This window comes from Fulmarus glacialis, unplaced genomic scaffold (genome assembly GCF_000690835.1).
Source record: "Fulmarus glacialis isolate BGI_N327 unplaced genomic scaffold, ASM69083v1 scaffold44120, whole genome shotgun sequence".
Classification (NCBI taxonomy): domain Eukaryota; kingdom Metazoa; phylum Chordata; class Aves; order Procellariiformes; family Procellariidae; genus Fulmarus; species Fulmarus glacialis.
In genome coordinates this window covers 3,214-15,859 of record NW_009189100.1, presented here as the reverse complement: position 1 = coordinate 15,859, position 12,646 = coordinate 3,214, and the positions used below count along the sequence as shown (strand labels likewise).

Sequence of the window (12,646 nt, the reverse complement as noted above, 5' to 3'; positions counted from 1 at the left end):
GTGGACTAAATTTTTACTACTTAAGGTAAAAAGGAAAGCAAGACAGAAGTTTATTCTGTAATACAGGCTTCTATGTCATCCAAAAGTTCAGCTGAAGCTCACAAAAGAGCAACTTTCCAGCTGGCTTTTTAAATATGTTTTCTTGGTTCTCCAGGATAGACCAGACCTCTATTTTCTCCATGTAGAAAAAGCAGCAAAAAAGAACAAAATAAAAATAAGTAAATAAAGCACCCAAAAGTACCTAGATTTCAGCCATTCCGCAGCTATAAAAAAGCCCGTTCTCCGTTCTTTTCCCAACTTGTTAGATCATTTAAAAAGGAGGAAACAGTGGCATAGAGAGCCCAAAAGCTAAAATACTAAGACAGAAGATTCTGGGTTTTTTTTATTTCTTTGGCAAACCCCCTTTATTTCTTTAGAGAATACACTTGGTATACAATCCCGATACCTCATGGAAACTCCACCAAAGAGATCCCATGTAAAATCAGTGTTTTGCTCACACAGCAATTGATGTTCTTAGTGGCAGATCAACTAATTCTGTCTCATGGACCATTAACAGAAAGGCCAAAAAAGCAGTAACAGAAAAAGCCATTTAAAAGTATGAAAAAGCAGTTGATAGACTTAAGTGTTATCATTCAAGAAGACAGAGTAACTTTCTATAGAAATCAATCAGAATTCAGTATGTCAGGCTAGCAATGTTTCTTTCAGAAGATCACACAAATAGCCTTATAGGAATGAACTCTGTATGCGTTACAACTGGACTTAACATACCTGAACCCCCCCCGGTAACAAAAGCACATTAATAATACATACATATCAAAAAGACTTGTTAAAACTTCTAAACAAGACAAAGCAGGAAAAAAATGTGTTATATAGGAAATTGTCAAGGACAAAGATCTTGTAGAAGCTTGAAAAGTCACAACACAATTAAACACCAGCATCTAAAATTTTGACACTTCCACATTTAATTAAAAAACCAACAACAAAAAAACAAACAAAAAACCCTCCCCCAAACAAACACCCCCCCAAACCAAAACACACAAAAAACACACACCCCAAAAAAACCCCAACAACCCAAAAAGTCAAACCTAAACAACAACAACAAAACATCAAACAACATAATATTCCTGAGAAAGAATTAGAAGAGTAAGACAAAGTTACTTTTGCCCAGCTCTCATGTAAGATGTATACAAGAAGTAGATATAAGGTATGATGGAAGGCAGATGTACACTGATCAGTTCAATGCAAAAGGCTTTGGACAAACTTAGCAAGAAGTATGTCCAAATTATGTTAACCAGGATTCAGGCAACACAAAAAGATTTAAGGTTTTATATTTCTCTGTTCTTATATATATCTCTTCCTGTTTTTTCTTTATACTTTACTTTCTTGAGTTCATGTTATTTAAACAGTCATTGCTCAAATCTGTAGAAGTTATTAGTACAGACCAAAATTTTAACTTTATAGTTTTTCTACTTCAAAAGCAGTAAGCTCAAAAGACACGGTATCTAGAGAACACCAATCTAATACATTACCACTACTGTATTAATTATATTTTGACTAACAGCCTAATCTTGATGTAGCACAACAAAGCCTAATTCCCAACTTCTTTGCAGTTTTGGTAAAAAGTTAAGTATCAAAACAAATATGCTTCACATTAGTGTGGAGAATCAGGCAGCTGCAGCCAAAGTTTTAAAAGGTAGTTAGGTAGGCCAAACACTGGCTATCTTAAATACAAGTCAGGTGAGAGTTTTGAATAACAAAACAAAAAGCTTGAATGTGTCACAATACTTCTATATGTGCCAGAATAATCTGGCTCTGAAGCTACTCAGAACCTACCATGCTGCCTGTAGGAGAGCATATGTATTTAATAACAATTCTTTCTCAAGGTCAAAACAATGCAGAACCCAAGTGCTGAAAAAAAATGGGGTGATGGGGAATACTTCATTCCAGATATGAATTTAGATAAATAAAAAGCATGTTTCAGGATTAAAACACTGTGCTCTTCTCCCAGACCATTAATTTAAAACAAAAAGTGCCTCCAGTGAGTTGACATTAAGGGAGCTCTTGAAGCAGTGGAAACACAAACTGTGTATTTACCTTTCAACATCATGGAGTATAACTTGCTCATCATTGCCTATAAAGAGAAATATAAACACTTAACATCATGTTCCAGTGGTTAAAAAGCATTATAGTGAAAAAAATAAAAAACAATAAATGGTTTTTTAAAATTTTCTATTTCGAAAACAAAACTGAAGCAGAGAAAAGACCAGTTCAGTTGCCAAGTGGTCAGCCCTCTGCTCGGTTATGTGAAAAGCTCCATGTGACATTTCCAGTCATGATCAAATGCACCAATCCATTCCATCTGCTACCGCTCAACAAATAATTCTACTTAACTGCGTTACTGATCATTGTTCAGTTTGAGCTTGAGTTTTGGGACATTTGCAGTAAAGAGAAAAATATTATATGAAGCAGCAGAACACCTTTAACTCTCATGCAAATATACCTTTCTTCCTGCTCAGAGGATACTCCATAAAAAGATAATGGAAGATAATGAAGAGAAATGCCGTAAGCAAAATGCACTGGGCTCCCAGCTTAAATGCCGCCAATGCACAGCGTCAGCTTTCAGGGTTTTGCAACCATTGAGAAGGCACGAACGTGACAACCAGTGTAATTTCTTTTGTATTAACAAAAACCAAGCCAAGTAACCAGACAATCATGTCACTTTTCTTTGATCACATCCATTGAATACAATGGAAACTAACCACATGCGCACAGACTAAGAGGGTCACAGCTACAAAGTAATTCCACTAGCTCATGCAGTGTTTTTCAAGCTACAGCAACAGAATTTTTTTTAAGTCTCTGCACTGAATATTAATTTATCTAATTTGGCACCTCCTCTTTAGAAATATTTAAGGAGACACACATTTATATTTAATTCAGAAGAAAAAAACAGAAAGCCCACGAAGTCATATTTTTATGCTCAGTATGTCTTTGTAGTTGCGATATCAAGTTGTGAAGCTTTCCTAATATACACCAAAGCCAGAGGTTCAGAAGGAGCAAGATTTCATGTTATGATTCTTAAATATTCAGTTGACTCAGTTTTCATTTATCCCATACACATTTCTCTCTGTATTCTGTCCCAACAGAAGAAATACGAGAAAGTTTCTCTTTTGACTAATGAGGTGTGAGATTTTTTTTATATCCACTTGCTCTTTGCACAGGCTCCTAGTTAAATCGTGCCAGCCTTAGATTACTGCAGTAGCTCATCTTTTCCATGGTACAATAAACAAGTCACTTATGTGTAAATGTCCTTTGATCATTAATTGAAATGGAAACTGCCCATTATACATTACAGGCAAGGTTTATACCTAGTAAAACTACGCTAGTGCCTGTGCATTTCACCAGTGAAAAACGTAGCCTAGTTTCTCCAGTGACAAAATTTCCTCCAGCAGACACTCCTGCTCCTCACTCTCCATACAGCATGAACACGAGAATCATTCTAGACGCTTGGCTTCAGGCCTCTCGTCATCATGGGATCAACCTTCCCTTCCATCACAAGCTCCAAAATAGGAGAGAAAGAACAAAAGGAGGGGGTGTGTGGAATAAACACTGCTTCTCTCTGGTTTGTGTGTGGGAAGAGAAGGTGGTGACAAAAATCTAACCACAAACTGCTTGATTGCTTCTGGTAAGGATTCATCCGTGCAGAAAACGTCACTGCTGTTCAGCCCAGTGGAGTTCCCACTTGCAGTGTTTTACTTTAACACAGGAGAGTTCAGTCTTCATTGAGAACAACTGGGTTGTAATTGTATACGCAACTCTCCCATTTATATTCTCTCTTATTTTGATAACTGCAGTTACAACGATCAGAAAGACAAGAAGTATCTGCCATTCCCTTCAGTTATACCTGGGCAGATGAAATACCGCAGAGCACATACAGAGGAGCACAGTTAAGGTGGACTAAACCCCCTGTCACATCAGGCCTCTACAGAAACAAATTCAGCTCCCTGTAGGTTTACTTCAGCTTTTCATACACCTAACATTAAACGCAAAAAACAAAAAGTCCATGCAGTTTACTAAGAGGGGATCTCTCATTTCAAATGCTGCTCTACTCTCAGTGTGTGTGGACAGAGAAAAGGCAACATTATTCTTCAGGGATGGGAACTTCTTCGGTATCTTGAGACAGTTTGTTCTCCAGAGATTACATGCAAAACACTGTCCACTCAGTTCCTGCCTTCCATTTTTGTAATGGCTACATGTGGTGCATGCTACACATGCACTCCTTCAAAGCAAAGAGCTTTGAAATTCCTTGGATGCAATTCAATTTGTACTGAAGTGGAAAATCCTTTCTCCTCTGCTATCAAGAGTTGCTTTAGGGAAAGGTCATCAGATCCTAACTCATTAGTCATTGGCAGCTTTATTTACAGAATGAATTGAGTTCTATGCACCTTGTGCTAGTTTCCATACTCTAATTTTTAGGGGTTTTTTGAAGTATTCTGACTTCCATGATTTGAATACAACTCCAACTTTCAGTACTGGGGGGATGATGACCAACAGATCTTAGGACCCACAGTTCTTTCAGAACTTTTAAGAATTTCCCAGAACATTGTTGAGTGAATAAATATATTTAGCCCCATTTTACTGACAGAGATAAAACAGATGGTATATCTAGGCCATGCAGCAAAATGACTCTTTACAAGGAATCCAAGAGTCAGAGCCCTTGCAGATGAGCTCTGTGAATCTTGGTGGAGCAGCTGAGTTCCTGATTTCTCCAATGGAAATAATTTCTGGCAGAGGCACAGTGTGTTTATGCAAACTGGAGAAGGAAAAAGAGATAAGAACGGCCAGTTTGTCTGTGCATCAGCTGTCACAGCTCATATAACCTGGCATCTTAGCAAAAACCCACCATAATCAATGATGTAAATCTTTAACTGCAGGTGTTAACCGCAGTGGCAAGGCACAGTCAAACCACTCTGCTGCCCTTCCTGTGAAAACAGCAGCCTCTGATAGCAGGGCCCAATGGACAGAGGGTTGAGTTGGAAATGAGAAAATACCCTTACAGCTGCTCCAGCAAGATCTGGCACAGTTCATTCCTTGAATATTCATGTAAGGTTCCGTTTGTCTGAATTCAAACTAAAGTAAAACAGACTCCAGCCCAAAATTTCATTGGAATCACTCATGCAGATACATTCATTTGAACACAGTGTGGACTGCTGTCTTTCTCATAAAACGAACAGCAGTACCCAGAATCAGAAGATAGGCATCAGTATTTGACATTTTGGGGGTTTTCTCCACCTGAGAAGCATATCTGAATCATTTCATCCTTAAAATTTGACACTATCTTAAGCTTTGTCATGCTTTTTTTTCTAAGGGTTATTATAGTTTTAACATAGCGTTGAAGGATGGGAAGCTTCCACCATTCACATGCGCTTAGAATCAATTTATAGCATTGATTTGCAGTTTACAAATCTTGGTTCAAAAAGGTAATGAAGGGCTCTGACCAAGTAGTCTCATAATATCCTAAAATAAGTCCAGCTGTATGTTAATGGACATACTGACGAAAGATACAAATTCCTGTCCATTCTATTATCATGTCAGTTAGAGGAAATGAAGTACACCAGAAAATGACACTGCATTTTGACAGTCTTGTGTCTTTTTCTTGTCAATTCAATTTTCTTTCCTACTTCAACACTTCAAAAATCAAGTGGTGAAATTCTAGGGATTATTACTCCAAAACGAGTACCTGTCCACTTTCCTTATATTAGTTTTAAGACTGAATTAAACTGTTAAAAAGTGGATTTATATTAAAAAAGATGAAGAATATCAAGGCCAATTAGAGCCCAATGTGCCAACAGTTCTAAAAGGCAGACACTTATCTAGCGAGGACTGAAATAAGATCTGAGAAAAAGTGATCCACCAATAGATGGCAATAGCCCTTCATTAGCCATCTAAGCGTGCATTAAAATCAGCTAGTAGCAGCAGAGATTTTTAAGCATCAGGCTTGAGTGCCAGAGAGGATGCAGGGTCTACTCTCAGTACAGCTAAGAGGGAGTAACAAAGACCATGTTCCACAGTCTGTAGCACAAGTAGGGGCAGACTGGACCCTGGATTCTCATGATAGCTCGAGATACGATGCGCTTACACAAGGGTTTGGGAAAAGGAGAAGCATGACAAAATTGAAAATGTGCTAGCTAAAGAATTCCCTGTTCCCAAAGAACCTTCAGCTGCTGATTAAGGACACCTTCCAGATCCTTAGGGGACTATGGAAAAGACCTTTCATGTGGGGCAGGATCTCGCTCATGACTTCTACTCTAAGGCATTCACAATGCAAGCTCCTGTGAAATCAGGGTGCTCTTCCTTCCTTACCTCCAGAGAACACTTTCGTATTGCCGCTGTTGAAAGCTAGGCAGAAGATATTAGAGTGATGCTCCCCTTTCAGCTGAACTGGTTTGACTCTTGAGTGGATGGCTTCTTCCATATGCCAAAGTAAGACCCGGCGGTCATCCCCTCCTAGAAGAAAGAAAGGAAACGGCATTACTGCCTGAGCAATGTGTAAATTGATGACAGACAAGTTACTTAACTCTGCAGTTATTCATAAAAGGCTTTGCTGAAACCCTAATTAGCATAAAAAATTTTATACCTCGCAAGGGTTTGGATATATAGACACATGTTTACATTAAGATGCCATGCAGTCAGGTATTCAATTAATATTAATAGGAAAAGTTTGGATTAAACAGCTGCCATTCTGCCAACACATAGTGACAACCTATAGCAACCCGGAGACTCAGAATTTTACCGGTATGTAAAATTCTGTAGCAAGCTGTAGACAAATTATATGCCAAATTAACATATGCATGTTGGCAAAACACTTCTACACCAACTCCTTGTTGCCAGCATCACTTATGTTATTCACGAAACAGGAACTTCTTTTCCCCTTTCCCTGACAACCGTATCTCCTCTAGCAGTCTTTGCAAAGCCTTCAAAGCATAGGTTGGCTACAGGACTGACGTGGCCATAAAAAGATTTTACTGAATCATTCAGAAGTCTTCAGCATGCACAGTTATGTCATGCTTCTAGATCTGTAAAGGTTAAGAGAGACATTTCTGAGGTGAACTCCTGACAAAGAGTAACTGGGGAAAAAAAGTTAACTCTCCCTTGCTTTACAGCTTGCTGTACTTCTTCTAATTGCTTGCCTAGGTGCAGTTCTCAGTTCAGAGCTCTATGCACAAACATACTTAAGTGCCTCCTTCTCTGTCTGGTAAACAGTCAGATATAAAATAAATATTAGACACTGTTCATGCTTTAATTGCACTAAACTATTGTTTATTAGGAAGAGAAAAAAATTCAAGATACTATTGTATTGGACAGCACTCTCAACATCAATTTTGGATGCCTGTAAAAATCTGAATAAAGCTTCTTCAAGTCTGACTCAAATATTTTTGGTAACTTAATAACAAACAAAAGAGAATGGCATCACAAGTCAAAAGTGCCACCAGAAACATGCTGATTTCAGTTAAAACATTTTCCTGCTTCTTTGCACAATCAAAAGCATAAACTCAGCGCCTTCTGAGCTGCTATCCAGAAGGAAAAAGGCATGAAACAGAGACAAAAGGAAACTGAAATTAATTGGTCTGCAGTTTACTTCAAGAAGAGATAAATGCATAAATAGAATTCATGACTACTGTTAATCAGATTTCTTAAAACTTTTCACATCATATGGTGCTATTAAGAAGTTTTCCCATGGAACTGAGTTATGTCAAACATCCTTTAAGTTAACGGTCTCTCAGCCTTTAAGGCTCCTAACAGATTTTGTGACAATCACTTTGACAGACAGTACAGCTGCATGTTATGCTTACCCATGCTCCATGAAATTTATTGTGTACTCCTCCTCCTGATTTTGTACTTCACAGAGAAAACAAGTAATACACGATAAAAAGATTTGTGATGCATTTGATAACTACTGGGAATGTGATGGGTCCAGAAAAACTCACAGTAATTTATGGTCAACTAAACTGATGGGAGCTTAGATTCCTTCCTGTCTAGAAATAGGAGAGAAAGTTGTATTTGCACCTGAGTGATTGCAGATGAGCTAGTAATAAGGAGACATAGAAATACATGACTGCTGAAACATACAACCACATTAGTCACGCTAAAATCAAGAAGTGATTGTCACGCTTTAACTTATTACTTTCCAAACCTGCCAACAGCCAGGCAATGTTATCACTACCTGGCAAACAATTTAAGCAACATTTAAGGCTGGTGAACACCAACATTGCTTCTATCAGACTACATTTATTGTCTTTCAAGACTTCTGTAAAAGACGTTTCAGGGGAAAACACAGTAACATACTGTTGTTAATTGTTACCATAGCAAACCAATTTGCAAAACCACTGCAGTAGGTCTACACATCCCCCTACCTGATAGCACAGCCACCTAGGTGTCTCACTTTAACAGCAAACTCCTATTCATTTCCACTACCCACCTAGCCCACATATGAACAAAAATAATGAAGATATCCAAAGACAACAAACATTACTGTGGTTTCCAGCACACATACAGTACGGTAAGGGATAAACTGCAACCTTTGCAGAGAAATCTTTGACAGTGTTAAAAGTTGCCACTACCTTCTTTTTTGTAAGTTCCTACACCTTAGTGCCTGTTTCCTCTGCCTCCGGCTTATTAACAACTCTTCCTACTGAATCCAAATGTCTCTCTCTTCCCAGACACCTGGGAAGAGTCCATGAGACTTTGGTACAAAGGGCCCCACTATTGAGTATCCAGCACTACAGCAGTCTGAGAACTATGTTTGCCTTGGTGCTGGCACATGTTCCACAGTTTAGGAGCTTTTAAATGCTCCCCACACTCATGCAATTCTGTCCTTTCTCCATCTATGTATTGTCTTGCACATACTTGACTTTGAGAACTTCTACACCCGTTTCATGCCTCAGTTTTATTCCTCTCATACCACACTGAGACAGAAAAGTTTAATAAAATTATAATGTTAACTGGGTTGGAAGTGTGTTCCCTTCTAACTCCAATTCAGCTATTCCAGAAATACTTCTGACTTAAGGCCAGTTCCAGCAGAAAGAAAAAGCCTTACCAACTTGTCCAGTCACAGAGGAGGATTTGTGGCAGAAAGACATTTTACCAGTCTCCACATCCTCATACAACAGAACAAGAAGTGTTAAGTCACAGGCAAATATACCCAAGAAAAGGCAAGTCTTATGTGACTGAAACCAGAAGAGGTGCAAACCAGCAAATGCAATCTCCACTATCAAAACCTGACTCTTAGAATAAGAGGGAAGAAAGGAGGTAGGGACACACGTATGGACAGGTGTACAGGGAGACAGCAAAGAAAATGTGAATATATAGAGCTTTTACGCTCTGTAGAAAGGAACCATGATTCATCAGACACAAAGTGTATGCACATTATGCAACGTAAGTTACAAGTCTGAGAATTATAGGAAACTCCAGGCCTATAGCATTCGTTCCGTACAGTTGATCAGTGAAAGCAGATTAATTAAGATGCTTTCAATTTACAGTGCATTTATTGCGCACATATGCCAATTCTACAACATGTGAAGCAGAAACCACTTAACGCCTTTCAAAAAGCACAGGACCCACTGCACAAACTTGTGATAACTGCGCAATGCTCCCCAAAAGAGAGTAACTGTGTATGGCAAGGGTATGTTCTTGACATGATACAGAGCATATACTAACAGCAACAGGTTTACTACACATCTGGGAAACCTGGATTTCGTATGAAAATACCTTAGCCACCAGGGCTCCAAACCTGGATTTTCTAGAAATTGAAGCCCCACATAAAGTCTTGAATTTGTAATTTTTCAGTTCATGGTGTCAGAAGTAGTAAGTTTGACATCTACAAAGTGGAAATAGCTTCACTTCCATCTTATTTTGCTGGTTCTGTTTAGGACTGAATGACTGACAATTTGAAAAGTAAAAGTTTGTGTGACCCAGCTAAGAATCATATGATGCCATTCTACAGTTACTTTTCAGAAGGGAATCACATTTTAAAAGGTGTAATTAGTCAAGTACCTCAGTGTTCATTATGGGTCAAACCTGCTTCTACATTCAAAATCAAAGTCCGACAGGAAGAGAAGTCAGACCAAAGAAGTATTTGTGGTCAGAGAGGCTGGAATTTTTATCACCTTCCCATATTACTCTTGATGTAGAAAAGAGCAGTATTCCAATTTTTTTTACAAGAACACATGAATGAAAAAATACATAAACACACGTTTCTTCTCCTGCCCCAAGTCACCGGAATACTTTATTAATGCTTTGGGCCTTCTGACTAAGGTTGATGAGAGACATAGGCAGGATTAAGGAATTCTACCCAGAAGATACATAACAGAACATACCTAAAAAAGAAAGCTTGCATTTCAAATCTTGGGATAGTTATCCTGAAGTAGATTCGTAAGTAGACAAACACTTTGTGTTCACCCTTGGAATCTTCTAGTTCCTGTTGACACAAAGTGGACCTCCCAGAAGAATTAAAAGCGCCATGTCTTCTTCACGGTTTGCCCGCTTCAGAATGGTTTGTGCATGCTGCACACCCCAAGATTTAAGTGGGGAAGAAAAAAGAAGGACTCCCCCCAAAAAGTTCTTTCTTTTGTTTTGTTTTGGCTTGGGTTTTTGGGTTTCTTCTTTTTTTTTTTTTTTTTTTAAAAGAAGCACGGACAAACACTATAGGTAGTATATGCCTATTCTAGCTAACTGAACAGGTCCCAAATGACTCAGCATAGCATATATTTCAGCACAAACACTGCCTCCACAGTTCCTAAACCAAAGCATTCTAGTTTTGCCCTGCTTTTGGACTAGTTCTTCCCAAAAAAGTTTCCTGATCAGGCTAACTTCTAAACAGGTAATCACTAAATTTATACACAATTAAATTTGGAAGAGGAGTGTACCTCACAGTAACAGTGGCCTACCTGTAGTCCAGGACTCTTCTTAGTCCTAAAATGGTTCGAAGGGGGCCAGAACATACCCTTGCCAAAAGTAAATCTAGTCTAAACAGTATCTGCATAGCTCATGAAACACACTTGAGCTCTTGTGTGCTAATAGAAGCATTTCAAAATCACACCAGTCAGGACTTAAACACTGCAGTTTTAAAGTGCATTAACCTTGCTGATTACGGACAAAGCTCAAGACCATTACTCCTCTTTGTCTCCTATTATACCAGGTCCAGTCACTGAAGAACCTACATGGCACGCGGGCAACACTTCCAAATCATAACATAAAAAATTTATCTTATTGCTTATATCTACTCAAGAAGTTGCACGAATCACAGAAAGTGGGATCAGACAGTATTTCAAGAAGTTGATCACTTAGCTGACCCCAGCCATGGGCAAAAGGCCAGACTGTGTCAGAATTATTCCCAGTGTGTCTAGTTTGTTCTTAAAAAACCACCACTGAGGTAGATTTCACACCCTCCTGAGGCAGCCTGTTTCAGTGCTTCATTATCCTTGCCATTAGGCAGATTATCCTAATATCTAGCCTGAGGGTGCAGTCTGACGTTACATATAATCCCACTCCCCCTTGCCATGTGCTCCTGCTATTTTCCCTCCCATTGAATTCACTGGTGATGCAGCCAGAGGGCAGGTAGGTTAAAGAAGTTGACCTGACAGAAAAATCAATTGTCAGACAGACAACCTCTCCCTCCCTATTCCTTTCCTCTGTTCCGATGCTTCCATCATACCAGCTTATGACTTTAAGTTATAAAAGTGCCCCATTACAAACAATAGAGAGGAAAAATAAGTGAATTAACTACAGGATGAAGGGGAAGTAAGATCAAACAGCATCCTAAAAATCTTTCTTCCTATAATTTAAGACCATTTCTTTGTCCTATTCCCAGTGGACAAAGAAGAGTTTACAACTTTTTGTAGTAATAATCAAAAACACTTTTATGCAGCTTAAGACTTGCTGCATAAGCACTCAGCTTTTCTTTCTGTAGACCAAATGGACCCCCCTCTTTCAGGCTTTAATTTTTCTAGATCTCTGATCATTCTTCATACCCTCTTCTGAACTTTCTCTAGTCCAGCCGCATCCTTCTCAAAGTACAGTGCCCAAAATTGAGCACAGCGCTCCATTTGAGGCCCCAACAGCGCCAAATAAAGCAGGATTACTTTACATGCTTTATCATGTCTGATGATATTTACATTGTGATCTACTATCACATTTGGATCCTCTTCTACATGACTATGGTCTAGTCTCCATAGTGTATTTGTAGAGTCGACCATTTTTATTCATGTGCTGTAGTTTGCACTTGTCCCTATCAAACCACATGCCATTTTCTTCCAGGTAACATCTCTTAATTAACTTTAAATTCAATTCCTATCCTCAGAAATTATTGCTACCTTTCCTGGTATAACTTTTAAATTTTATAATTTCTCAGACATTAATGAAAACATCGCATAGTAACTGGACCTAAGACTCCTCCTCACACAGAATTCTGCTTGATACAAAGAAACTAAGATCAAGACTACCCCTCTTTAAAACATACTCAATACACAATCCCCTTAATTCAAAAGTAATATTTCACTACCTCTTCTAAAGTCACCTCATTCCCCTGTTTTAGGCTCATGCTTCTTCAGATTTACATGGCAACCAAATGACAGATTAATTTCCAGTACTT

The 12,646-nt window shown here is 38.6% G+C and overlaps 1 protein-coding gene across 1 annotated transcript in view; it reads right to left on the bottom strand.

Moving 5' to 3' along the window:
- LOC104079080 (DDB1- and CUL4-associated factor 5-like) overlaps nt 1-12,251 on the bottom strand; it is a gene marked incomplete at its 3' end in the record, with an annotated part of 35,903 nt that extends 23,652 nt beyond the window's left edge. The window contains exons 1-6 of the mRNA XM_009580979.1: nt 12,027-12,251; nt 10,374-10,474; nt 9,766-9,796; nt 9,143-9,281; nt 6,361-6,504; nt 2,095-2,131 (exon numbers count right to left, since the gene is read on the bottom strand). Coding sequence (XP_009579274.1) covers nt 2,095-2,131; nt 6,361-6,504; nt 9,143-9,281; nt 9,766-9,796; nt 10,374-10,474; nt 12,027-12,251 — 677 coding nt within the window. The remainder of the gene's footprint in view (nt 1-2,094; nt 2,132-6,360; nt 6,505-9,142; nt 9,282-9,765; nt 9,797-10,373; nt 10,475-12,026) is intronic.
- Nucleotides 12,252-12,646: the final 395 nt, after the last annotated feature.